The sequence below is a fragment of the Varanus komodoensis genome, unplaced genomic scaffold, assembly GCF_004798865.1.
Source record: "Varanus komodoensis strain SLA01 unplaced genomic scaffold, ASM479886v1 scaffold31, whole genome shotgun sequence".
NCBI lineage: Eukaryota > Metazoa > Chordata > Lepidosauria > Squamata > Varanidae > Varanus > Varanus komodoensis.
This window is the reverse complement of record NW_025335780.1, coordinates 9304058-9331365: the sequence shown is the minus strand read 5'-3', so window position 1 is coordinate 9331365 and position 27308 is coordinate 9304058. Positions and strand designations below refer to the sequence as shown.

The 27308-nt window shown below is 41.5% G+C and overlaps 1 protein-coding gene across 7 annotated transcripts in view; it reads right to left on the bottom strand.

The window, feature by feature from the left end:
* ABCC4 (ATP binding cassette subfamily C member 4) overlaps positions 1 to 27308 on the bottom strand; it is a 166134-nt gene that overhangs the window by 72124 nt on the left and 66702 nt on the right. For 5 of the 7 annotated variants that reach the window (XM_044437824.1, XM_044437822.1, XM_044437823.1 and 2 more), the window contains 2 exons: positions 13185 to 13264; positions 1293 to 1443 (listed from right to left, as the gene is read on the bottom strand). In XM_044437824.1, the coding sequence (XP_044293759.1) occupies positions 1293 to 1443; positions 13185 to 13264 (231 nt within the window). The remainder of the gene's footprint in view (positions 1 to 1292; positions 1444 to 13184; positions 13265 to 27308) is intronic. The other 2 variants (XR_006415474.1, XM_044437826.1) reach the window with 1 other exon arrangement.

Here is a 27308-nt window from a genome sequence, read left to right as displayed (position 1 = left end):
GGCTGTTACAGGATTTCTTGCTCCACGTGCCTCCTGTCCGCACGCGCTTCTCTGGGTGATCAGCGGAGCAGTGCTGCATAAAGGAGCAGGGCTGCTCAGTCGATTCTCCCATTCGCTTGCCTGCGTGCATGCCTGAGAGCAGCCCTTCATGCATGAGTAGCAGGAGGAGAAGCAGCTGGGTTGGGTGACCTGGTTGGAGGCAGCTCCACTTAGCTGATTTTACTGCTGCCCCCCCTAAAGAAGGTGTGGGACAATCACCTGGGTAGTGGCACAGGGCTACTCAGCTGATTCTTCCCTACCTTGCCTTTCTTTCCTGCTTCCACTAGCGAGAGACGCCTCCCCAACCTGGAGCCTTCACGGGCTCCTTTCTCACAAGTGGCAGTGACAGGAGTAAGTAGGGTTCTCCGCTTTCCGCCCCTTACCTGCAAGAAAAGCATACCCAGCCAGGTGGAGGAGGCCAGTGAGGGAACCAGCCAAGTGGTGCTGTGCCAACCCCAGCACATGGGGGTGTCTCTCAAGCAGAAGCTGACAGGTGTTGCTCCTTCATTCCACAAGTCTGTGCCTACTTCCTCTCTGCTCCGCTTGCTTGCAAGGCTGGACAGAACATGAGGGGAAGTCCACAAATGCCAGAGGCCTGATTCTGCTGGAGTTTATCCCAACTCCAGCAACACTGCGGGGTGGCATGTTGTGACGTATGAACTCATCCATGGTCAAACTCTGTTCATTGAGGTTTGGTTGTGTTACATTTCTCTGAAAAATGCAGAATAGCGCAACATCGCCCTGCTACTTCCTTGACTATGGTTTAATGATATAAAGATTGTTCCCCAGCACTGTTTTCAATATTCCTTCCCTGACTGGGTTCAACCATAATTTAATGTTCCCACAGCACTGATGCTAAACATGGTTAACATTAACCAGGGTTTACAAAGCCATATCAGAATCTCACATTCCAGCAACGGTGGCAACCCTGGTTAGCATCAACTATGTTCAGCACTGGTTAAAGATAACAACACAAAGGGGAAGGTCAGGGTTAGGCTATAAATTGTTAAAAGATCAGAGGTGTCATATCTGTCTTGTCCTAAGAGAAGAATTCCACAAGACCTATTATTTCTTGTAACAAGGAACAAATGAGTGAATAAGAAGAATTTTAAAATCATAATTAATATACACACAGGAGTTTAGAGAAAAAGTAGGAAAGCCACTCCTACTCAGGTTAGCACCAAGAGGTTAGCATTTAAGTTATTAAATGACACTCAGATCTTTAAAATCAAGCCCATATCAACAATACATACTTGTGGATTCCAAACGTTTAATATCTCTTGATGTAGCCAAGAAATACCGACGAAGAAAGATGAAAAGAATAAGAAGTGGAACTAAAGGGATAAGGATCCAAGGAATCACTGAAATCGCCACTGTTACCACACTACAAATCTGGAGCAAAGTCTGCAACAACAAAATCACAAAAGAAGTCTGATTATATTTTAACCTTCGCAAGTCCGCATAAAACCACCTCCTTCCTGCAATTCTGTAGTTAAAAACAAAGAAACACTGAAGAACACATGATTAATAAAGTGGCTTTCTCCAGCAATGTTATAAGAAATTATGCCTAACAGATTTATTATTTTTTACAAAGTTATGCAACATTTAGGTATTTAAAACTTTCCACCTAGTGGCTGTTGATGGCAGAAATGATGGCTGATGCTACAACTTCCAGTGGGTAACATGTGGCATTCCAGGTGCTGTTGGACTGCAGACTGCAGAAGTATTACACAAATTATACTAAGACCTAGAGGCCTACAGCTAAAGAACAGGTTGCTTAGTATGCAAAATTCTGGACTCGTCCCCATTCCATCTTGCCTCCTTAAGATTGCCAGGTCACAATGAATGTGGTGCAAGCAGAAGCCAGAGCCAACCAAATTCACTGTAAGGATATAGGCCACACACGTAGCAAGCCTATATCCTCTGGGCAAACAGTTCCCAGCCCCACGAAGTTCCCTTCCTACTTACATCATTCCTGCCTGCAGTGCAGAGTCCTTATTAGAGCTGCTTAGAAGAAACCACCTGAAGGAGGCATAACCAGGTCCTCTCAGGCCACTGCTTGACCAGTTTGAATCTCCCTCCCTGGTAGCTCCCCAGCCTCACAGAAATACTTGCTCTCCTTAATATTCTCTCTTTGGTCTCATTCACACATAACAAGAGGACACCAGGGATTAATTTCTCTGTGGGGCTTCTCTCTGTGGCAGCTGCTGACATTCTGGATATTCAGGCTAAGGCAGAGGGGCATCATGGCTTCTTCTCACATGCAGGCCCAGAAATGGCACGTTGCTGGGGAAGCTGACAAGTCTAGAGCAGCCCATGGGCTCCGGGAGGCTTGCCAACCAACCCCAACTCACCCTTGCTAGTTTGCACATAACAAGATACCATGGTGCGGCCTTGATCAATAACCTAGATCCACAGTCACCACAATCTACCATGGCTAACGAGCCATAGGAGGCTGCAGTGATCATGCAAACCAGTCTTGGTCTTCACATGGAAAGCAAAGAGGTGTGTCAACTTAGCTATGCCAGGAAGCCTCAAGTGAGGGCCTCACCCCTCCCCTACTTGTAGTTTACTTTGATGGGCTACTGAGAAGGAGGCTGATAAACAGTGAGCCAGTTTGATGTCCCATATTTATTATTTTTTAAGCAAGTGACTTCTTGAGAGCTCGGCTTGGTCCTTTGATAAATATACTAGATTGGAAATCGATACGCTTCTCTTGCCTACCTTGGAAGTTGGCCTATCCATCCACGTGAATGCTCGGCAAATATGCTAACCAGATTCTTCGGGAGTTTAAAAGAAGATCTGAAAGGGGGAAGTGGTCACTTCTTATTAAGTGCCACAGGATTGTATTCTCTTGTGGGCAGGAAGATTACAAAGCCACAGGCTTTGGGGCAGCACTACTTCCGAGCAACAGAGACACAAGGACGTCTTGTAGACTGTCCTACCCTGCAGGGCAGAAGTGCAGACATACCTGTTTACCACACCTAAGCCCTACTTGCTGCTCTGTTCCTCCTGTCTTCACCTGCCTCCAGCACCTGTTGTCTATCCCATTCCTGACATTTTAGGACACTGCCTACTTCATCTCACTCCTTTAAGCTGCGACTTGGCCAGACTGATTATTACATGATTTCATTAAAGCTTCCTCCTTCACTGTCAGTTGTAGACCTGAAGAAAACAACTGAGGAGTTGTTTAAAGGAAGGGATTAGAAAACATTAAAAAATACATCCAGTTTGCAGTCCTAGTGATAAGCTGCAAACGTTCGGAAGCAAGAGCTATTCAAGGGAAAGAAATACTATTTATGCTGACAAACAGATAACAAAAGCCTCCCCAGGACTGAAATAAAAAGGGAGTAGGGGGAATTGTTAAGATGTCTAAGGTGGAAATCTGACTCTCGATGAGCCTACGCTACCTTATTACCCATCCAATTTATGATAGGGTGGATCACTCTAATGTGAAAGCATTTTGAAAAATCAGACTTGCATACAAATGAACTTTTAATGAAGAAGTCTGAAAATGCAGACACAGCTATGCTTAGGTGGAAACCAAGCCCTTTATTATATATAAAGTAAAGCCATCTAATTGCCTGATTTCCCAACAGTTCCATAACCTATGCAAATCAAATCGCATTCTTGGAAAACAGATGGGAACACTTCTTGCATCACTGGAATGGCAAGGTCTGGAATCTGAACAGCTATCCTAAAGTAACGTAATGCAACGTCTCCTTTACCATTTCTCTCCCCACAACCCACCCCCTTTCCACTATTGAGAATCTCTGAACTGGTACTGAATTCACTGAAAGGAAATTCACGGCAAATTTGCTCACGCACACCTAGTCCAGAAATTGCAAGGGAGAATTCAAAAGTGTCTCAATGAGATTTTAACACCAATTATCTTCACATTATCTGAATGGGATTCTTACTCTCCACAAGACCCCAAGGGAGTGGCTACTTGATCCAAGTCCAACCTGCTCTAAGTCCAGCATTGTGCATCATTTGCTTTCGTCAAGAACACTCTTTATTTTCCCCCCTTCAGTTTATTCTCTTTGCTGCTATCGCTGTGACCCCTTAATCTACTGGAGGTTTTAACTACCAGGCAAAGTATCATTTTTAAACCTTGCAAAAACAACTGGGGGTGGGAAAGAGTACTTAAATCCCATGTGCACATAAACCTAGAAGCACATTTTAGAAGACACTCCCCCACCCTCAAGATAAAGTCTTGCTCCAAGATCCAGTTAGCTTATTTATGCATATTTATGCTTTAAGATGCAACATCAGTAAACATATCTCGGCAATTCAAATTATGCTGAAAGACTGTTGAATCAAAAAGTGAAATCTGAAGTCTTTTTGCCAAACAGAAAAAACAACCTACTTTGTTTATAAGCACATAAGTCATATCTTTAGTATATCAGTAGTTTAAGGCAATCTAGAAGATTTGTACTTATCAACATTTAGAACAGGATTGTTACACTCGGTGACTGACAGGAGTATTAAAAGATTTGTAGTTGCTGAGGAGATGTTAAAAATCTTAATGACCTTGCTTGGTCTTTTCCTTCTGCCCCAGCCCCAAATCATACAGTTTGGAATTTGTGTTACATAGGAGCTCCTTTTTAAAAAATGGTGTGAAGGGACTAATGCAACAAAGCAAACCAAACCAAACCAAACCAAACACATTCCAGAACTTAGGCTAAGAAAAAGAAGGCTAAGCTCCTACAGCAGAAAATGCTTGCTTGGCATTTTCAACACCTGGCTTAAATGCAATTTCAGATACAGGTTGGGATGAAAGCTTGGCAAAGCAAATGAGCAGGGACCGTGAGCTAAGCAGCTGCCCAGTTCAAATTGGAGGGCTATCCAGTCCAAGTCCAGAATAAAGGCTGAAAAAAGACAAAGATGGAAAGGCAAACAAAGCTTCGAAGTTGTCCATCATCTTTTGCACCTGGACAGCAGCAGTGCTAAATTATGAAATGCGGGAACGTATTATGATAACATACATATCTATGGCTCCAAACAAAATCACAGACATTTCCAGAAATGTGTGTGTGCTTTTCTATTATTTACACTGAAAGGAGCCAACGTTTTGGTTTAATACTGCAGCACAGAGCACAGCAAACCAAAGCAAAACACAAACAAATGAAATCTAATAATTAGGTTCACAGGGCGTGACCAAAATCTCTTGAAAGTTACCTTGGACACTGAAATCATTTGTGCTTACTTCTGACTTGAAAACCACCACTTGAAATAACATGTTTAGCTTTTACTTAAACATGCAAATGATCTTGTTAAGAGTAACTATTTATTCTTTTGCTCTGAAGAAGGAACGTCGTAAAAGAAAGGAAAGAGGTCTCCGGTCTTTGCCTCACTGACGAGGTTCACATGATCATGGAGGAAAAATGAGACACAGCAGACATTTGGGCCATCCACAAGCCCTTTATCTGTCACAATCCCCTTCACTGGGCGTGGGTTGTCATGTCATCTGGACCCAGGGAGGGAGAGTGAGTGGCTGGGGTGCTTTACAAACCCATGACTTGTTCTAGGGTTACAGGGCAGTCTGCCAACCACCCACCACCCATCCTCACTACATTTGGACATAACCACCAATGCCCAGTGAGAGCACCTGTGGTAATGAGGCAGCTGGTGACTGGCAGACACAACGAAAAAAGAAAATCCTTGGCTTTTCCCCCCTTCTACAAACCCACCCAGTATCTTTCTCATTCTGAGACTTTCTCTATGTAAATCCTCAGGAGCCTCACAAGCAGACAGGAAAATAAGCCAAAGTGGCTAATTTTCCAGGTCATGCTTGCCGGTGCTGAGGCAATCTGCGTAACTTCTATTTCCACCATAGCTTATTGTGAGGCCTTTCAGTTTTGTGGCTGTGGTGCTGGGTGGGGAAGCATGATCTCGGAGGGGCTCTGACAGCCACCTGGAAGTGCCGTTTGGACCTCTCTCAGAAGCACTCACTGGGAGTTACATGCCAAGACAAGCAAGGGGAACTGGGTTTGATCCATGATGGGTTGTTTCATCCGGGTCAAATCCTAAGACAACCCTTTGTGGGTTATACAACCACGACAACAAGTCATTGGTTGTCAGAGCTGCCGAGACCCAGACTTAGCCTACCCTGACAAATCCAGCAGTGGTCCACATGATACAATAATGCCAATGCAGTTTATAGGTAAGCAGCTGAGGGGCAATGAATTTTCCCAGCGACAATGAGCCTTGTGAACTATCCCTGCTGTGATGCAAAGGAGTTTGGGGTGGCTTGAATGAGCAATTAAGACCCGTCAGTTTCCAAAAGAACCAGTCCCGCAAGAGATGAAGACTATTAGAACTGATTTATAGGTAGGGCTCAAAATACTTACCTGTATTTTTGGAGTTTTCATGGAAGAATAGCTATGAGGACTGTGCCCATCAACATTTACCACTACACAGTCCTGGTTCTTTTTATTAGCCAATCTAACATCACATCTCTAGGCGACCTATATTGTCCAGCTCTTCTAAAACCAATGCAGAAAGCATCCCTGTCCATCTTTTAGTCTATTCCCTGTTCTTATAGGATCTTTCTCTCTGCTTATGCATCCCGTATAAAAATTGCAGTGGCTAGTAAGAAAATGGGATGCAGTGATCTAAAGTGAACCCACTACAGGGTTCCTCTTCTTGCCCTTAAAGAAATATCAAAGCATTCATCTTAAAAGTAAAAGATGTCTCTCCAGTATTTATTATCTAGATTGAATATTTTCTGCAAGTTTGATTTGCCGATGAAATACTGGGGAGGGGAGATGGAAGAAACATTTGGGAATCTCAAAATGACGTCACTGTGAAACTAAAAGATGCTAAAATGCCTTCTAACACACGTTCTCTGACACTTCCACACAATGAAATATAAGGGTCAGTAATACTGAAACAAACAGAGGCAGTTCCACTCATTTGCAGTGCTGAAAGCAAGTGACCCAAGCTATTATTGCCATCTTAGGCACTTTTTGTCCTTAATATCCAGATGCAGCAGCCTTTTTTATTTTATTTTGAAGAAATGACTGCGGCCACCTTGCTTGCATTTTCCTTTTCTTCAGCATTTTCACTTCATAAAAGTGGCAGTCAATGTGTTTTTGTGTGGGGTGAGAAGGGAATGACATTTCTAGTGGTGGTCTTGTCCACAGCCTACATTGGTGGCTCAAGTAGTCTCAGGATTAGGTCTTTGTGTGTGATGAAAGGATATGAAAAGTCAGTTATTTAAACTCAGTCAAGCTGTTGATTTTGGGGTGGAAAAAAGGGGTTTTCAATTCAGCTTGCTTCAATAAATCACTGGTCTTTTTCCCCCTCCCTTGGAGGGCAGCTGTAGATAGCACACAATGTTCCCCCAGAAACAAAGCGGAGCCTTGAGGAGCGCTTTTAAAAAAGCAACATTTCAGAGAGGGAGGGAAAAAAGAAATTATAGAGTTCACGGACAAAGTGTTTTCAAATATTCCACAAATTCGTCTGATCTAGCAGCTTCCTAAATAATAACAGAATCTTCCACCTGAATGGTCCGACGGTTTAGAATCTTACAAGAAAGAAAGAAAGAAAGAAAGAAAGAAAGAAAGAAAGAAAGAAAGAAAGAAAGAAAGCTGTCTTACTAATGCACAGTGGCAGTAAGTTATGCTAACAAGGAGAAATGAAAAGGAACAGGATACAGATTAATACTTTCAGCATTCTATATAATGTAATATTTTTCCAAGTGGCTGTCCAGAGTCAAAAGGGCCATTTCCAAAACTGTCAAGTGTTCATATACCCAATACTTTTTCAACAAGTCTAAATACACTTACTTGCGGTGGGGCGGGGGGGAATAACTTGCATTGAGCACTGTAGGGCCTCTGAGTAAACATGCATTGAACTGCACTTCATATTTAGGCTTTTAGAAATTAATGGCTACGTGAGTATAAGATACAGAATACTCCTCGTAAGAGACCTGAATTTTCATTAGCACTCTGTAAATAAATGTTTTTCAAATCAAATCTCTACAGCGGTCCAGAGAAGTAGCCCATTGAGTACGGTAGGGTGCTCAGTAACATACCCACTTATCTGGGAAGAAGCATGGTTGAACTCACTCACGTTTAAAGGTGCGTAATATTGCACTGAAATGAATTTTTGGTTCAAGCCAATGGGAAGAGGGGGCTGGGGGATAACCCTAAAAGAAATTACAATTTTTATTCCAAATAAAGCTGCCTCAACTAATCATATTAATTTTTATACAAGAATACAGCATGGTAATGTAATCAAGAAGCTAATTCATTTCTCTTTAAACCCACGCTCTAATTCTGAAAGGCTTTAACGTAATGTTACGGTTTTGGGGGAGGGGTCTCCCACAGTCCTTGGCCTGAAGACTCCCAAGGTCCAGATAGGCAAGGACTTATCTGTGCAGAACTGAAATATGCAACAGCTAGTAAAGCGAAAAGGCTGGAATGCTTCTAAATGACCTGACGACAACTCGGAAAATGGACCACTTCTTCAATGCAAATCCTTTCAAGAAAAGCTTCTGCACACAAAGTGAGAGGAACCAGTTACGGCATTGTTTATGGAGTTTCACTTGATTCCTCCTGACAACCATTTGAACAATGGACTGTTGGGAAATGTCCCTCAAAGAATCGACAACAATGGTAGAGGCTCAGAGCTTTTATACTTAGTTAATACTGATTTCTTTCTCTTTTTTTAAGAAGGAGAAAATATTTCTTCCTGAAGGGATTAGAAGATGTCTTATAAAAGACACCTGCAAACAAAACAAGTGACAAAAGATCTTTATTATATTCAATAACAGTTATCCTTTGTACAAAACTGGCTTCTATAGACATAAATAAACCTGCAACTAATCACAATTTGACTGAAAATACCTCAACAGAGGTAAAATATGGGAGGAGGTTGTGGGGGAAGGTTAAATGAACAGAACTGCAGCAATGTCACATAACTATACTTACAAGTAAACTTTGTTATGTTGGAAAATATTGGAGAAGTACAAGCACAATGGATAAGAGTCAAATCCCTCAGAATGAGCCATTTATATGGCAGTATATACTCCTGTCCTGCACAGAAATCAGAGAATACGGGACTTCATGACCTGAGCAAATGACCCAATAATGAAAGCCAGAAACATGTGGCACAGTGACTGAGTGTTAGTCTCTCCAGATGAGTCAAACTAGTGCAAAGGAGACTGGTTAGTGTGAGTATTAAGCCTGGGGCAGGTGTAACCTTAACCATGGCCTGTTTATTTATTTATATAAAACATTTGTACACCGCCCAATTGTGCCATAGCCTTATTGTGGTTAAGGAATGCAGGGAATGTGCAGGGAAGGGAAGAACTCATGGCTTGGATTATACAATCTGACAACCAACTCCCAATCTTTTACGCATGAGAAAGGCAAGGAACCCAGACTGAGGCATACTTAGACAAGAGTCACTGACGTCAAGTTAGTCTGGATTCTATTCCCTGAGTTCACATTGGCCCATGAAGTCAAATACAAGATGGGGAAAGTAATCTGGCCATTTTTATTATTATTATTATTACTATTATTATTATTTAAAACTTTTGTATGGCATCTTGAGACAGCTTACAGTCATTAAAATCAACATACAATAAAACAAACCATATCAATATAATAAATAACAAATAACCACAAAATATCAATTAAATAAAATAGAAAGTGACCATTAAACATTAAAATGCTAGTTTTTAATAGAACAATTAAATAAAAAGGCTTTGATCTGGCGCCAAAAAGAGTATAAACTCGGCACCAGGTGAACCTCTCCAGGGAGCGCATTCCACAATCTGGGTGCCACTGCAGAGAAGGCCCTACTCCAAGTAGAAGCCCTTTTTACCTCTTTCTGGGAAGGTTCCTTACATGCATCATTCCCATGGCAGAATGGCCACTGGTGGTTTCTTGGATTGTATGATCCATTGGCATGTACACCTGTTTTCAGAACTGTTGTAACAACTTAGCAAGGCTGTAAATCTTGTACGAGGTGTTTGATAAATACGAATATGTAACAGTCGACTATGCGCAACAAGCATTCACATGTCCAACAACACCTGCACCTTGCCTTGCGGTATTGCGCAGTAGTGTTTAAAGAAATAAAGTATTTCAATAGAAATAAAATGGCCCATATATTCTGCCCAGTAGATTTTCGTGTATGTTTCAATATGTCTCTGTGTTTAAAAGCTTAGCATATTGTGTTGGAGGGTAGGGTGGGGGACGTTCAGAAAGAAAGCTTATAAAGTAGATTAAAAAATGACTACTTTTCTAAAATCTCTTGGACTGTAGAGCTCTTGAAAAGCAGGACAAAAACCCCCAGGAGTCTTTGGAGGTTCCTCCCGCTACCCCCAAACACTATTAGTGACAAGATTAGTTTTCTTTTGAGAGAGAGAGAGAGAGAGAGAGAGAGAGAGGGGAGGGATACATGCCAGCAGGGTCCTATGTCAAATTTTGTACACTAGAAGCAATGAGAAATACAGAATGTTGTAGCCACTAAGAAAATATGACTATTTTAAAGCATGTATTGAAACTAACAGTTTTCCAAATGTGTCCTCTGGATCAGAAGAGAAACTTGCTGCTATGGGATACTGAACACTATGGCTGGACTCATCACACCTGCCAAGCAGTGCGGTAGTGGCTGTGATGTGGGCTGAATGTTGACTGCCCATGCTGAAGGGGCAGTCTGCATCGGCACGATGACATTCAAGGGCTTGCCTCTTCTCTTCTGCCTGCTGAGCCTAAAGTGACCAATAGCTGAACCCATTCCCTTTGACCTTCATTATATTTGGAGAAATGTAGAGTTTATTCTTGATTTAGGTGATGATGGTATCTAAGAAGCCTTGGCAGAAAGCAAAGTTCATAGTTTAAGTGGGGCTCCATTTTATGCTTCACTTTCCCATCGCTATCTGGATGATCTCTGACAGAATAATGATCACTGATACAACTATAAGCTTGTTACTAGTGTCTCTTGTTGGTACAGATACTTACATGAGGAAGCACTATACAATTCTAGGCCTTCCTGGTTAAGACTGATTATCTACACCGGCTCTTTCCAAAATGGTGCTCCCCAGATGTGTTGGAACTCAATTCCCAGCATCCCCCATCCAGTGACTGCAGTCCAATAAGTCTGGAGGATATCAGGCTAGGGAAGGATAGTCTAGATCCATTTCAATCTAGTGTCAAGTCTGTCTTTTTGCACAGAAACCACTTTGATTGTTCTGATGGGTAACTTACACCAAGAGAAGGTCAGGGGGAGAATGATCCTGCTGATTCTCCTGGATGCCTTGGCACCTGTTGATATCAGGGACCAGAACTGCTTCCAGGTTTGTGTTTTGACACTCTGGGAACCACTCCAACTCAAGGAGGTATGCCTGACATTTCTTCTGAACTCTTCAGAGCAAAATCTGATTATTTTCCCCATGCTGTTTTTATGCATCTTTATTCCTGAAGAGGGGTTCCTTTTCATGTAGTGGAAGAACAGCAGAATTCCCTGGTTTTATGATTGGTCCTATCCAGTGGCAGCCTTGTTTTGCAAGCTGGAACATCCATCCTTTTCCAAGTTTCTCTGCCAAAACCAGGTGTGTTTCAGAGAGCTTTGCCAAACCTCCAGAACATCCAGATGTTAGGACAGATCAAACAAAGCACTTCTTCACACATTGTTCAACTATGGCATTCACTACCCCAGGAAGATGTGATGGGCACCAATCTGGATGTCTTTAAAAGAGGATTGAACAACTTCATGAACGAAGAAGCTATCAATGGCTACCTCCTGGCTACCTCCATTATCAGAGGCAGATGCCTTGTACCCATCTTGCTTGAGGGATCCTGCAGACAACTGGTTTGCTACCATGTGAATGAAGTGCTAGGCCAGACAGGCCATTGGTGTGATCCAGCATGACTTTTCTTATGTCTTTATGATAGCTGGGGGAACTCTGGGGTTGCCTTCCTCTCTAGGCAACTGGTTCACATTAAGAAGGACTCTGTTTCAGGTATGGAAAATTGGAAAATGGAGCCCATTTCTTTCAAACACAGAATTTCTATTGGTTCAGAAATTCTGTGTTTGAACCAGATGGAGATGGAATGTGGCACGGAAATGTCAAGTATAATTATCAAGATTTGTCAAACAGTGGCTGAGAACCAAACTACCACAGGTTCCGGGACAGACTCTGTAGAACAGGGAGGGTCTAAGGAGCAGGTGTGTAGGATTTGGGGGAAGGAAGGAAGGATGGGATCTTCAGTTTGGAATTCGCTCTTCACATGGGCAAGAGCTGTTCCTACAAACTGGAGAGAACTTTGATTGATGCAAAGAATCTTATGAAACAAAAAAAAATCACAGAACATAAAATCACAAAAAACCTGCCTAGCTCAAATAGAGGACTGTATTTTTAAAGCTTTCAGCTTAAAACTGCTTGAAGGGGAAGGGCGGAGAGATGTTGTTTAGAGCAGGAAGATCCTGGTACAAGAGAGATACCCAAGGAAGACTGTATCATGAAGTATAAAGGTTGATGCCCGTGCTTTTTCTCCATAGCTTCCTGAAAAAGGTAAGATTTGGGAAGCCACTGAAAAGCCAATGCACGCCACAAATTAAGCTATCACCACTTCCCTGACACTAACATCATTTGTGCTTAGACAACTCCTCTTTTTCATTTTTGTATTTATAACATCTTCTTTCTTTTGTTGTCATTACAGCTATTATTTTCAGCTCTATTATTGCTAATCTCTTCTTTGTAAATAGCCACACCTGTTTTAATCCCAAAACAGTATGGTAAACACTGGCTTCTTTGAGGAAGTACATCCATAATTAGGTTAATCAGTGCTATCTTTTCATGTGAGCTGATTGTTTCTTTACTGTGGACATATTTCATAACACTGCTGCCAGCTTGCCAAATGGCTCGAAGGCAAACGAGGTGCAACTTACGAGGTATGCAGCTGCTACATACAGAAACCTTGACATAATGGTGAGCTACAAGCAGCCACTCCTACCCAGGACTTATTACTCATTTCTTTCCCCGCTTTCACTTCAATTTTTGACTACACCCTTCTTAAACAAGTCCCTTCATTAAGCCTACCTGAAATACTGACAAATTAGCAACACATACAACTTAGACCACCAAAGCAAACTAAAAAAATCTCCAAGCTCCTCCTCTAGATTACCTGCATCAAGTCCAGAAATGTTAATGGAAGTAAGTCATCCAAGTGGCCAATATCTTTGGTGAAACGATTCAGAATTCTTCCTGTTAAAAAAACGATGCAAGAGACATTGAAGATTTTACCAGTGGTATAGGTTTTTCCCCAATAAAGAACAAAAACAAGCTGTGCCACATACTTCTGCTTAATATGTTACCCTCCCTATATTTGGTTGGGCTTCCAACCCAATTTTAAAAGCTGTTAATTCCAGCTCAAACAAACCTTAATTTGTCTGGGGCAAAATAATAAGTTTGACCTCACTGAATATATGCATATCTATGCAAACAAGAGTTACAGTATTCAAAGTGAGTTTTAAAGTATCCATTTCATGAAGGCCCATCCATTATCAAGAGCAGAAAACAGCATGTAAAAGTGGCACACCAAGCATAACAATAAAGGAAACAAGACTGGGCCCATTCACCTGGAAATAACCTTTGGTAACTCAGAAAACTTTTAGATTTCAACGTACAAAAGGCATCAAAACTTTCAGGTGCACAGCACTTAAGTGGCATGTACTTCTGAAAACATTTTCTGTTAAGGATTCGTTAATACAGTGCATTGTAGAAAGAATGAACAAACATCTAAGCATGCTGATTTCTAGTACAATGAAAAAAAAAACCCAAAAGCTAATCTGTCAGTGCAACACTTCTAGTTTCTTAAGTTCTACTTGAATGAAATTTCTGAAGAAGCAAGACGCCTGTATTAATTAAAATTCTTCTATTTGCTTATTGGTTGGTAATTTACTACCTTTAAAAAATCTCCAGGAGTCTTCTAATTTTAGAAACATTAGCAGTCAGACTTCTTTCCGTTGCCTCTCAAAGCACTTTTAATTGTTGTTTTGAGTTGTCTTTTTAAATATTGTCAGTGCTTGAAGGCATTTGCCAATTGGGTGGCATAAAAACCAAATCAATCTGTTCATCCATCCATCCATCAACAGTGCCCAGTCCTAAGAAATTCGAAATCAGCTTGCCTGTGCATTGCAACACAGGCAGGAGTATTTGCAACCAAATGCAATACAATTTGCCATTACCCAATATCTTCAAAGAGCCCAGCTGTGTTCTTTAGGGATAATGGGTGGATTTGTTGAACAAGACACATTGTGTTATTTATGCCTTTACCTCAAAGGTAAGTGTAGAAAAATATCCATTAAATGGATCCAGTTTAAATATAAAATTAAACTGGAAATTAGCTTTTTTCCAGTGAGACCCTGCTATGTGACTACCTGATTCCAGGGACTAATATACTTATCACTGGACACATATTTTGGCATACAGCTCTTCAGGTAGGCTAAAAATGTATTGGCTGGCAGTTTTCCATGCTTTCTCTTTTCCTAAAATCTGACTAATGTAAGGAAAGCGTACACTCCTGAAGTGTCATCTCTTAATTATTGCAATAAAAATAATTTCCAAGCAAAGATGTAAAAATTTCTCCTGTTCCCTCAAAAGGTCCTACCTGTAATTAAATCTTTGCATGCACAGTGGAACAATTGCGTATCCCTTCCTTGTTTACCGTGCCTGTGCTTTTCTCTATTGCTTGTCCTGTACCACATTTTTATCCTTTAAAGCAAGAGTAGGCAGAAGATGGATTTCCAGATGTTTTGCACTTAAACTCCGAGAAGCCCCTGCCAGTGCAGCCAATGGTCAAGAATGGTGGGAATAGCTGGAGATCTACAGCCATGCACACTGGTATGAATTACAGTAAATAACAGGTAGTAAATTAAACCACAGTGGTTGACTGAACTTCCTCCACCATGATGTTCAACTAGTTTTGCTATTCAGATGTTTATGCACCAATTAAAATTCACATGACTTAAATTTGGTAAGAAGACAAAGCAAAACAAGCACTCAAGCCAAACATGCTAAATCAAGATTTCCATCAATCTAGGGCAGTAGCAAACTTTCCAAATTGTTTTGTTTTTTAAGAATCCCACACCACAGGATCCTTATATAAAATATCGCAAAGCACCATGTTAGACCTGTTTCAAGCATTTACAAATGGAAAAGCAAATTACCAATATCTTGCACAGTCCATGAAGGCAACATATTGAAAATAAGAAAAAAATCCATGTCACAAAAAGCAAACGGCCACACAGTTTAAGAAGAAAAGAGATGCAACATCCGTTTTACCATGAAATGCCTTCCAGTCTAGGTGTCAATAGCAAAACATGGGCCTGCATTGTCAGCAATACCAGGTTTAAAGGCAAAGCATCAACTAAATTTCCAAATGACTGATGAGGTCAATCAACAGGTATTGCATTCATTTCTTCCATAAGATGAAGAGTTCGCATTCATATCAACAAAACTAATGATATACTAAGACAATTAGGCAGGACCTCCACTGTTAAAAAATGTTACTTCAGCATTCATTTACATGAAGAGCAGGTTCAGGTAGAAGCTTATCATAGTGTTCATATCCATGCGATCTGCTGGTCTTCTGCAAACTCTTGCAATGATGAAAAGGTTACTATTCTTTTACTTCCATGAATTCTAAAAAAAAATGTCCTTACAAACAAGAGCATTACAGCCTGTCACAGAGATGGGGATCCTCAGGTCTGGGAACAAACCAGTGCTCCCTAGTTAGCTATATTTCCTTTCCTGGATCCTACCCTCTCTTCCTTAGCCTCTGTTGGTTCAGTAGTTTCCATGCAGTTTCACTCCTATTGACATGGCATCTCCCAAGGTTCAGTTACGTAAAGCTACAATTTGCTGGTATTTTTTGTATTTTGGTGTCACTCCCTTTGCCTTCAGTACAACTTCCTTTGGCTTCAGGCCTACTGCCCCTAGAAAGCATTCCCCAAGGGAATCTCCAAAACTGAATTTGGCTCTTGGACTGAAAGGAGTTTCCCACCATTGCCCATCAGATTATAATGTAGCTATACAAGATAGTAAGCTACAAAGTGATTAAGGGATTTTCTGTCTATGCATGCTTAGAAAAATTCCCACAACTTGCAGCAAGCTACTAATATTATGTGTTACCTGAAGTCTCCTGCAGTTACAGAAGAAAATCTGAGAAGGTGCAGTGTTTACCTGCTAGAGTCTCTGTTAACGTTTGTTGACCTCCTATCGCTACTCTTGAGCTACCTTGGTTGAAAGGTTTACAGAACGTAGATTTACAATTTTCATATTGGCATTACCATTTATAAATTGCAATAAACATATAAACAAAAACAACTGCTATACCATCTGACATTTTTATCTATACAATTCTCTGCACCTGCATTTAACAGACTTCTCCTTCTGTCTACTTCAGTTACATTCCAAACTGTTTCTTGGAAAGCCTCCAAAATGTGCTTGACACATAAGCTGGGCTATGGGAACTGGATCTATACAGCAAAGAAAGCACCTCCATGAATTCATGCAGAGCCTGAAGCTTCCATATTACTTGTTCAACTTGGATAAAGTTAGAAGTTTATGTTAAAAAAACTTGACAAACCAGTCAAGCTATTCAAGCTGCTTGATGCCTTTCCTTTGATCTATTTATCTTCTTTGGTCCCAGGGCTCTGCCGTAAGAGATTGGGACCAATTGCCATAATTAAAATTTCAGAACCCTCCCCTTTCCTAGCAGAACATTAAAATAAGCTCAATTGTGGGCAAGATGATGTCAATAATTTGCTCCTGTGTGTTTTTCTCCATATTAGGGAACTGGCTGAATGTGTGTGTGGAATATCACAACAAATCAGTTTCGGCAGATGTCAGAAAGATCGGCCTTGCTATCCATTCTCTGCAGATGTTTTCCTGTAGAGCAGGGACAGGGGAAAATGTTTGAAACGTTTTTTTGTAGTTGTTTTTTTAATGTGGATCATATTACATCAGAGGAAATCAGGCAAGGATCACATTCTGAAAATGGGTGTGTTGTGGGAACAAAGGCAACGGTAAGGGGGACTATGCCTTTTCTTTCTGTCATTTTTGACTGCTCCCCTTTTTCTTTCTCCACTCAACCCAATTTTTTAAAAAAATCTGCATTATTGTGATGCATGAACTGGGCCTGCAAGCTGCCCAGAGTCAATCTACGAGCAGCTGACAATGGGTGAACGGGCTACCCAGAACCAAAGATGGTTTTAGGATTTCTGGTGGCTTGTTGGCCATTCTGGTGGTCAACCTTCAATGGGTTCGCATATCATGAGAAGTTATGCTGCATGCCAAATATTTAAAATGGCACCTAATGAAATTTCCTGCAGGGAAATTCACCCCATTTCTCATGATGGATGAATCAGGCTAGAGAGGGAGAGAGGTAGATCAACCTGAATGCATTTTTGAACTCTTCTTCAGGCATGGCTGTATATGATCTGTCATGGTGAGCATCTGTACTTCAAAATGTATTGCATGCCAATGATTGCAACAAATTAATTAGCCTCTCTAAGATGCCATGACATTTACACTTCCTTGTCTATTCCCTTCAGCACTGCATGCACCAGCATTCTAGCTTTAGTTGGCCAGACAAACCATCAGCTGACAGGCCACACAATACAAGCCATGATTAGGTTCTAGAACTCTGGCTGTTCCTGAGCAGCCATCCTCAGTGACAACAGGTGAGCTCTCTTTCCAGAAGTTCCAGGTTCCACTCACATAGTGCCACATGTAACGGGCAAGACTTCCACATGGGACAGTGAAGAACCATTGCCAGTCAGAACAGAGGGAACTAGCCATAGCTCAGTGGTAGAGCACTTGCTCGCATGAACAGAGTCTCGTGTTCAATTCCTAATATCTGCAAGTAGAGCAGAAGAACCTCTTTCCTGAAACCCAGGAGAGCCATCAGCACTGAGAATTGGCCCAGATGAGCCAAAGCAGCAACTCAGCATATGCAGCTTCCTAGTTCCTATGTTTCCAGCTGCTGAGGCACCTTCTTTCCACACATGGATGTCTACATCATCTTTCCCCAATTCGATGCCTTCCAGACATGTTTGGACTGCAACACCCAGAATTCCCAGTCGATCGGTCTGCTGGATGGGAATTCTGGGAGTTGTGGTCCAAACGCCTCTAAAGGTCACCAAGTTGAAAACGGCTGGTCTACATCATAAAGATGATTTTAAATGGTAAGGATTTTATGCTCTGAAATGGACGCTGTATATGGCCTTCTTTGAACAACATTTTTAAACTTCTAATTCTTTTTTTTTAATTTCTCATTGTGGGAGTATGTTGGTAAATGAATTATACATGTTGTATACAGAGGCAAGCTTGTACTTCACACTAATAGTTTGTCACTGAAGCTGATCAATAAATTTGAGGACTTGACTGATTCTTTTGAAGAAGACCACAAACACTGTCTCCTGGAAGTGTTGAGGGTAACCCTCAAAACAACACATTTTGTGAAGATCCTTCTGTGAACAGAAATAGTTGGTATCTAGAGGTCCTTCACTGAGAACATTAAACTGAGAGTGCAGGTTGCTTGCAAACATTTGCAGATGCACCTGGCACCACTGGCCCAAAATATGAAAATGTCAGATTCATATGCTTGGGGCAGAATGATTGTGGGAGAACAGTTTTGATCACAAGGGGAAATAATGCTTGAACAATTTTTGATAGCTAAAGGCATTCTGAAAACCTATGAGGTAGGACTGACCTCTGATACTGGTTATGGTAATGTTACAGAAAGTGAATGATCAGTCTACTGAAAAAATACATACAGGTAAGGTTCAGGTATCGAGAAAGGGAAATAAGACACAGCAAGAAATAAACTTTGGGTTGTTTGGGGGTCCTGGATGGCTTCTTAACCATGGCAACAAGACATCCTCTCCAGGTGTGCATGACACAGCAAGTTCTGCTGGTGAGAATAATTATGCAAATCCCCCTGGCACAGGACTGCAACCCGTGACAGGGGAAGTAAGCCACCGTGACTTATTTCCCTCTCCATGACTGTGCTCTTTGTAGTTTTCTACTCTTTCCATTTGTTATTCACATGGAATGGGCAGAACAGTTTCTGGGCAAGGCATCTGAAGGCGTGAAAAGTTAGCTAAAACTTCAAGAAGCATTTTGTAGGATCACTTCAACTCCTTAGCTGAATTTTGAAGGCCAACAAGCTGCAAGATAAGACAGGTGGCAATGACAACCAGGCTACCTCTGGGTGGGAGAAAGACATTAGGGGCAAGTGTCAGCCCACTGGTTCAGCACCAGATTAAATAAGCAAGCCAATTAAGTAAGGTCTGGCAATACCACTACTTGGCCACTACCAGGGAACATAAACTTCCCTGAGGGTGGAGCTAACTCCATTTGGCGATGAATGGGGAAGGGGAATTTTATCTGAAATTAACTTTTGAAATCAGCAGAACTAAACCCACAATTAGAGAGTTCATTATCTTGATGGATGTCTCTGGCTAACCATCTTTCTATTACCCACTTTGTATTACAAAGACAGTCCTTGCTAGCCGATTAAAAAAAGTTTGAGTGGGAGAGAGAGACCAGCTCAGGACAATTCACACCTCACGATGGTTGATAAATAATTGGGAGGATAGAATTGTGAAAGAATCACACAAAAGTTACTTTTTTTTCACCATGCTATACCTGCTGATCAGGGAAGTGTAAGGAATTGGACAGCAGAATGAAAATCCAGTGGACTTTCACAATTTGGTTCCCTGTGCCAACAGTGATTCAATGTGGCACAAGGCAAGCAAACCTGTGGTCCTCTGTGTCCAAGACAAACTGCTATCTGCATAGAGTTTCTTCTGAACTACTAATGATTTCAAGATACTTATTTCCTTGAAAGTCATTAGAAGTTAAAATACATAAATCACAATCTGACACAAGTCCACAACCCACTACCATCCCCACTTGAGCTGCTTCTGACCACTGCAACAGAAGTGGTCAGGAAATCCATCAAGCTCCAAGCAGTTGGATTTTGCTGTCTCAATACATGCCTACTGTTATTCAAAGGATGCAATTTCAACAGATAAGATGGATCAGTCTTTTCTCATCTCATATTTGATCCAGCAGTCATCTTCAAATGTGAAGTCTGAGTTTGGGTGTGATGCACAGGTTTTTCTGTTTCATCTGCTTCACTTCCAATACTGGCAATGGCACATTAGTAAAATAAAGTTAGCAATTTCTTCACTAAGGAAATAGAATCAGCCTCAGTTGCTGAAAATAATAGCAGCCAATTCTGAATCAGGACAGCAGGGGTTCCAACTCATGGCAAGCAGCCATGAATAGCTAAAGTGTTTTATTTAATTCAAGAACAGTACATAGAGAAATAAGATATATCTCACTCATTTCATATTATATAAAAATTATCCCTAAAGGATTAGTGAGACCAGATTTACCTTTGCAAAGGTGAAGCTGATTTTCAGTCTACAACGTTCAAGATGGCCTACGAACGATTAGCTTAAAACTATGATAATAAAACTCTGTGATGGTAATTTAGGAGCAGCAACAAATAAATCAATTGAAAGTGCTGCTGGATGGGGAGGTAATGCTTACCTTTTGATTAGGTGGCCTGAGTTCTCTTTTTTTTATCCCCTCCCACTTTTTGAAATAAGCTTCCTCTCCATTCCAAGCGGGAGCTTGCTTGTGTTCAGCAGTCAACCACTTGGTGCACGAGGAGCAAAACCCGCCGGATCACTGCTTCATGTCAAGGCAGCAGTGTTCTACGGGGCATATCTAAGGGGCAGATGGAAAGGCAGGTGTTCCGATAAGGTGAATCTGCTTCTAAAAGTTCCAAAAAGGCCTTGGAACTCCCAGCATTGCCTGGACCACCATGCTAGCTGGAGAATGCTGGGCACCGTAGAATTTTGTTTTTGTTTCGATACCCCTAGGAACACACCCTAAGAAAAGTCAGTTGACCTCCATTTCTCCCTAGAGAATGCGCTCCCTAGAGAGGTCCGCCTGGCGCCGTCATTGTGTTTTTCAGTGCCAGGTCAAGACCTTTTTATTTGGCCAATGTTTTAACACATAGCAATTTAATTTATTTTAAATGATGCTCAGTGTGGAATAGTTAATTTATCTTACCTTATTGTAGTCTGAAATAATGTTGTAAGCTGTCCAGAGACAACAGTAATGGATGGCATACAAATTTTTAAATAAAAACAAATAAATAAATAAAATTTCTGTGACTTTTGCCTGCCCTCTTAGACATCACAGAAATTCTCCACTCTTCAACTCTAACTAAAAAGTTGGGGGGAAAACTATCTCTTGAAATGATGCACAAACTAAACAAGGTGGGTGCCAGGTGGAAGTCCACCTCTTTCTAATTGTGACCCATCTTATGGTTGAAGGTAGAGTTACCTCAAGAAAGGTATATTCATTTCATTTTTTTCATTTTTCAATTTATATCCTGCCTTTTTCCCCAAAGGGCTCAAGGCAGCTCACATCTCCTCCTCCATCTTATCCCCACAACAACAACCCTGTGAGGCAGGTTGGGCTGAGAGTCTGTGACTGGCCCAAAGTCACCCAGTTGGCTCCATGGCTGAGTGGGGACTAGAACCCTGATCCTCTGAGTCCCAGTCCCACGCTCTTCACCACCACACCACACTGGATCTCAAAGCACCAGCAGCTTGTAAGGGAGGCGTTAGCCCTCTCCTGTTCCCAAAATCTTAGAGAACGTTTTAGGACCAGCACTTTGATGTAGGGCCAGAAACACTATCTTAAAAAACCCCATTGTGTTCTAACCAGGAAGTCCCCCATCAGCAGCCTAGCCTACCTGTTCTATTTTGAACCAGCTGAAGTTCCTAAGTAGTTTTCAATCACAGCCCCAGGACCTGCAGAGGACTATGGCTGTAGAAGAATGCTGCCACACAGCATGGGCTGTGGCTGGTTGAGAAACACAAGCTCATGCCTCCTAAATTAAGCAGTTATTTGGATCCAGGGCCATTTCTAAGGGTCCCACACACAGGATCTATGTTGGAATGAACTGCTGGAATGGAAAACCTTTGCACTGAGACAATGAATCATAGGTGGTTATCCAAAGTGTAGAAGTCAAAATGGTTACGCTCAACTACTTGGGAATTCAGTTTCACTTTGTTATTTTGATACAGGGCCTTGAGAGCAAAGGCAGACGCAACTTCATAATGAAATGTGCACAAAAGATATCTTACAAAGCAGTTTTGTCCTTGAAGTCGTAATCTTGAGAGCATCTCAAGTTTTGCTTCCAGGTTTCTCACAAGTTCCTGACTCATTCTCCAAAAGCTTGCCTGAGGAATTTTTGAAGAGGGATTCTTCTCAGAACACTTGAGAGGCAAGTCTCTCACCCCATTCCATAAACTTTTGAAACCTCAGAATAAATAAGGTTTATGAGATAGGCAGTCTTGGCTTTATAACCCAAAACAAAAACGAGCACAAGTGTTGCATAAAGTAACATTTTAAGTTATGACAACTGCTAACGAATGCCAGAATAATATAATTTCTTTTCTGAGCCAAGCTAGTATCAACCTAGCCAATGGTTACACCAATTCATTCCGCAAGGAAGATTATTTATATGCAATATTCACATTTAAAGTAACTGCTTAGTTCTCATGGGTAATCAAGTTGCTAATCAACTCCAACAAACTGTAGCTTTGGTGCCTGCCTTGTGATGTTCTGTTAAGTAACGCTGTGTTCTACAAAGGGTGCTTTGCCAGAGCTTCTAATAAGGAAAAAACTGTTTTGCTTAAAAAAAAATCAAGTTGTGGGGGAGGAGTGGAATGAGCCTTTAAAAATTAATATAAAGATAAATGGGGGTGGAAGTGAAAGCCTCTTTTTCATCTGACTAATTCACATGTTAATTCTGGATAACAACGAAGTAGAACCATATGACTTGGAAATAATCGGTACATGAACACAATTAAAAACATGAAAGCTACCGGGATTCGATGATACACCTTATGGAAAGCTGTGCCTAGAGAAGGATAATATGCATCAAAATTGTTTCAGTCAAACACGGGAAGCCAACATTTTGTAGAGTCACAGCAAATTGTGAAAGCTATGGCCAAGATCCAAAGAGCTCCTTGCGCTGGTCCATGGCACTTCAGTGCATGACTGAAGGAGCTGCCAACGTCTTCCGGTTGCAGCTGCTTGCTCTAGTCAAATGTGGCCCCCTACTCGCCTGCAAGTGGCTTTTCAAGAGGCTGCAATGGGAATCATGCCCAAGTAAGCTTCTAGATTGTGAAGCATGGCCCTTCAGATGTTTCAATATGGGTTAAACAGAATCCTTCGGGGTGACATCAGGACTTAAGCATCAATCTCTGCAAATTACTGTGTCAGGATCTCAAAAGAGAATGAAGCACCTGCTTTGCTTTGCACTGCACTGCACTGCACTACTCTATTAAACTAATGAAGGTACATTAGACAGAACAAGGTAAGCAGTGGGGTACCTGGGCACCAGTGAACTCCCAGTCACCTTTCTAAGCATCCAGCAAGATTCCCTAGCCCTGCCCATTTCAGAAAACAATTCACATATTTTCTTATTGGCATTTGGGAATGCTGTGAAATCGTTTCTGCTGGTGCTGAAAACTGTGGGTTTAAAGGAGTGCTTTAGGATGTTGGGGTGCAGAGCCCACCCTGGTCTTTTGCCTAGTCTTTTGAGCAGACTGCTTGCCATTTGCTATGGCTCCTATGGAAGCCACTATGTGGCCGTGTCCAGGTCAGTTTCTCAAACTGCCAGAAGTTCCCATGGCCCCATAGGTTGCATGCCCCTAGAACACAGAGGATCAGGCTCAGGGGAAAGCACTAGGTAACGAAGTGGCAGTCACTTCTGCTCAGCCTAGCATTCTTCATATAAAAATCCAATGCACTGCGAACATGCATTTCAAGGGCTAAGTTTCCCTACAGTAAACTCAAGGAGGATGTGGGAAAGAACATCCTTGCTGGATGCTACTTACATTTTTACTATGGGAAAAAGATTTCATGATTTTTACCATGCTTCAGATCCTTAAGGAATTCGCTTCTCTCTTCCTCACTGCCACTTGCAAAAGAGAACAAAGGGTGGGGCCCCAGTTTGTAGCCAAAAATATTTCAGTAGGGCGCTTGACCCACAAAGCGGCACTTGTAATTCTGGGCCCTGGTAATTCTGGGCTATGTGCTCTGGCACTCTCACCTCCTTCATGCGATGTACATAAGTTTCTCTGGGAAATGCACTAATTCCAAAATTCTGTGGATGGTATTACATTGGATAATTTAATCAGAACACACACAGACAAGCACGCACACAGCGCTTTTAAGATTTCTTCTCAAGTAATTAAACAACTAATCAATGCCAATTAATCATAGTTAAATAAGGCTCTGTCAGCAAAGTGCTATGTACACATTTGGGACTATGTTGCAGTCAAATACTTGGCAGTATCTAAGTTAAACAATGATTCATTAAACCTCCCTCACTACACAATGGTTAGGCCCAACTTGAACTGAAAGCATTGAAACTCTTTTGTTCTTCATAAAAGAGACATCAAACCTCAGTGTGTGATATCCTTTTCTTATGAAGTCTGTAAACTGCTTTAATTGCATGAATCAAAATATGTTCAGGTGGCACCATTTCCACTCTGGTTCAGGCAGGTGTTTGTTGACGCTCTGGAGTGGATGTTCAAATCTTTCCTTCAAATAATGAGAGCACCTAATGATTTCCCCACCTCCTCAAAAAATTCAGTCGGATTCCCTCAAGAAATAAGCCAGTGAAATCTTGAGCACCAAGTGACTCGAAAGAGTTAGTTATTTGACATAAGGCTAAATTCAGATTACCACATTTCAGCAGCGGCACCACTGGACAAATAAAATACCACTGTGGGTCTTTCTTCATCCCATATTCGCTCAACTTAATACAAAGTTTTCTAGGGCATTTCTAATCCACAGTTGGCTATAAAGTTAGCAGGAAAAAATGGTTTGAATACTAAGCCAGGATGGGGAAGAAAGTCTTCCAGTGCCATTCAAGTAACAGTATTTGTTCTAATCCACAAAAAAGGAACAATGATCTCCTCATTCCAGACAATAGGATTGCCACGGGAAAGGATGGGATGGAGAACTTTGCATTAAAGAAGGAGAAACAGTCTAGAATTTTAATGCAAGAATAAGCCACAGGTTCAAGTGGCTGCGTTGTTTTTCCCTCAGCGGTCCAGAGTTTTGGCTTCCCATGTAGAGGAAGGCATCCTTGGGTTATTTAAAACAACGGAAGAGGGTGAGTGGTGGGGAACCAGCTCACACATTCCAATGCACTCTCCAACAACCCAAGGTTAACCAAGTGTGGATCGGTTGTTATTTTCTAAGAGAAATGAAAATAATAATAGCAAAGGTGCTGTTTGCTCCAATTTTGTACCTTTCCTGCAAATACTAAGGCATGATTGGCTCTTGCACAAGATAGTCTTGTGCTACTCAGAGGAAGCCTTTAGTTCCAGGTTCATGCATCACAGAGGACAATCCAGGGATGAGGGGCTCGTGGGCCTCCCTCCCTCCCACACACTGGCAAGGAACCCACCCCCTGTTAACCACAGGATGTTTCATGCAAACCAGGTCACTCTGCTATTGTTGTGTGACAATACTCTAAACTTAATCCAAAGTACAGAAATGGGTGTGGGAGGGGGAGGTCCCCTTCTCATGACTGATAATGTTTTAAGAGGATAGCTTTTTACTCCCTGTATGTGTTAGATTATGATGGGGGGGGTGGAATCACTCTGCAACAAAACATTTTTATTGCAACTCTAAACATTTTCCAGTTTATCAAAGCAGTGACAAATAAGTGAATTTGCCCATATCAAATTCTGACAGAAAGCACACCCCGCAGCAATACTAGTGAAGTTCAACGCAGTACAATCATTAAATCATCAAAACCATTAAAATTGGGTTACAAGCTCTGAAAAGAACCATGTTTCAGGGGGTGGGGGATATCTAGAGAAAACTGAAAATATTTATAAATGTGTGTGCATGTGTGTCTGTGTGTAACTTGAATTGTTGACAATTACTGATCTCTTCTGGCTTCCTTTCCATGTTCTTAGAAAGAAATGTTTATATATGCCTCTTATCTTTTTTAAAAATATGTCATTAACACTGCCTGTCTGTGTATACTGCTATGTAGTTATTACTGGCTTCACTACAGGGATCTTCTAAATACAAATAAGGAAAATATGCCCAGTTTCTCTCTCCCTTCGTCAATATCCCCCAGAGGACTGAAACTGAAAAGAACATAATCACTTTCCGACTTCTGCAAACAGGGACCACGGTACCAAGCAGAAGTGTGTGCAGATAACGTGTGCTTTCCTCAAGTTTCAGTATGCATGCAACCTAGGTGTGGTGTTCCATAACCTAAATTAATTTTCCATTTGAACACGACTGAGACGTGTGGTCAGCTGGTGGGGCTGGGGAAGAGTAAGAAAGAGTTTGTGATTTAGGATAGGCTGCAGGAAGTTTAATCTAATGAAACCTATGTAAATGTTTGATCCAGGGGAAATGTAATGCTGCTGATGTCCTATGTCTGCAGTTGCACTAACCATGGACAGTTTTAGCTAAGACTCTTAAGCCAACTTCTAAGCACTGGTTAAAAGGGAAGACAAACGTTTTTCCCCCCAGGAAGGAACGAGAGGGAACCAGAATCTAAGAGAATCCTTCAGGGATTAGTCCTGCATTCCATTGTACTCATGATTTTATTAGCAATCTCTAGAAGGAAGCAAAAGTTTGTTCATGAGATTGGCAGATTAGACCAATATAGGACAGGGGTGGCTCTCTAAATGATCACTGGCCATGCTGGGAGCTGTTGTCCAAACTGTCTAGAAATCTACCTTTGGCCAAAGGGCATAAGGCAGTTCTGCAGAATGATAAGATGAACTCGTGCACTGGACTTGTGCATTGAGTCCCTTTACGGGAGTCACTGATGCTCAGCTTTTACATTAGATATAACTCTCAAGGTTAATTGTTGGCCTCCTGTCGTTTTAATTTCACTTTATACGTTGCTTTATAAATGGGATGCTATAGAGTGGCTGTTATAAACTAATAAATGCAATCCAACGGAACCAGAATCAAGAACAAGGTCATGCACCTGGAGGGCAGCAGACAAAACACTGCTGAAAACAAAAGCCGAGCAAAGGGACATCAGCTGGGAGCAACAGAGGAGAAAAAAAATCTTGCAGAACAAGCAATCAATTCCTAGATGGAATGCAGTGAAATACAGGAAGGTTCCTGCAGGCAAATTCATCTGAAACGTTTTTGT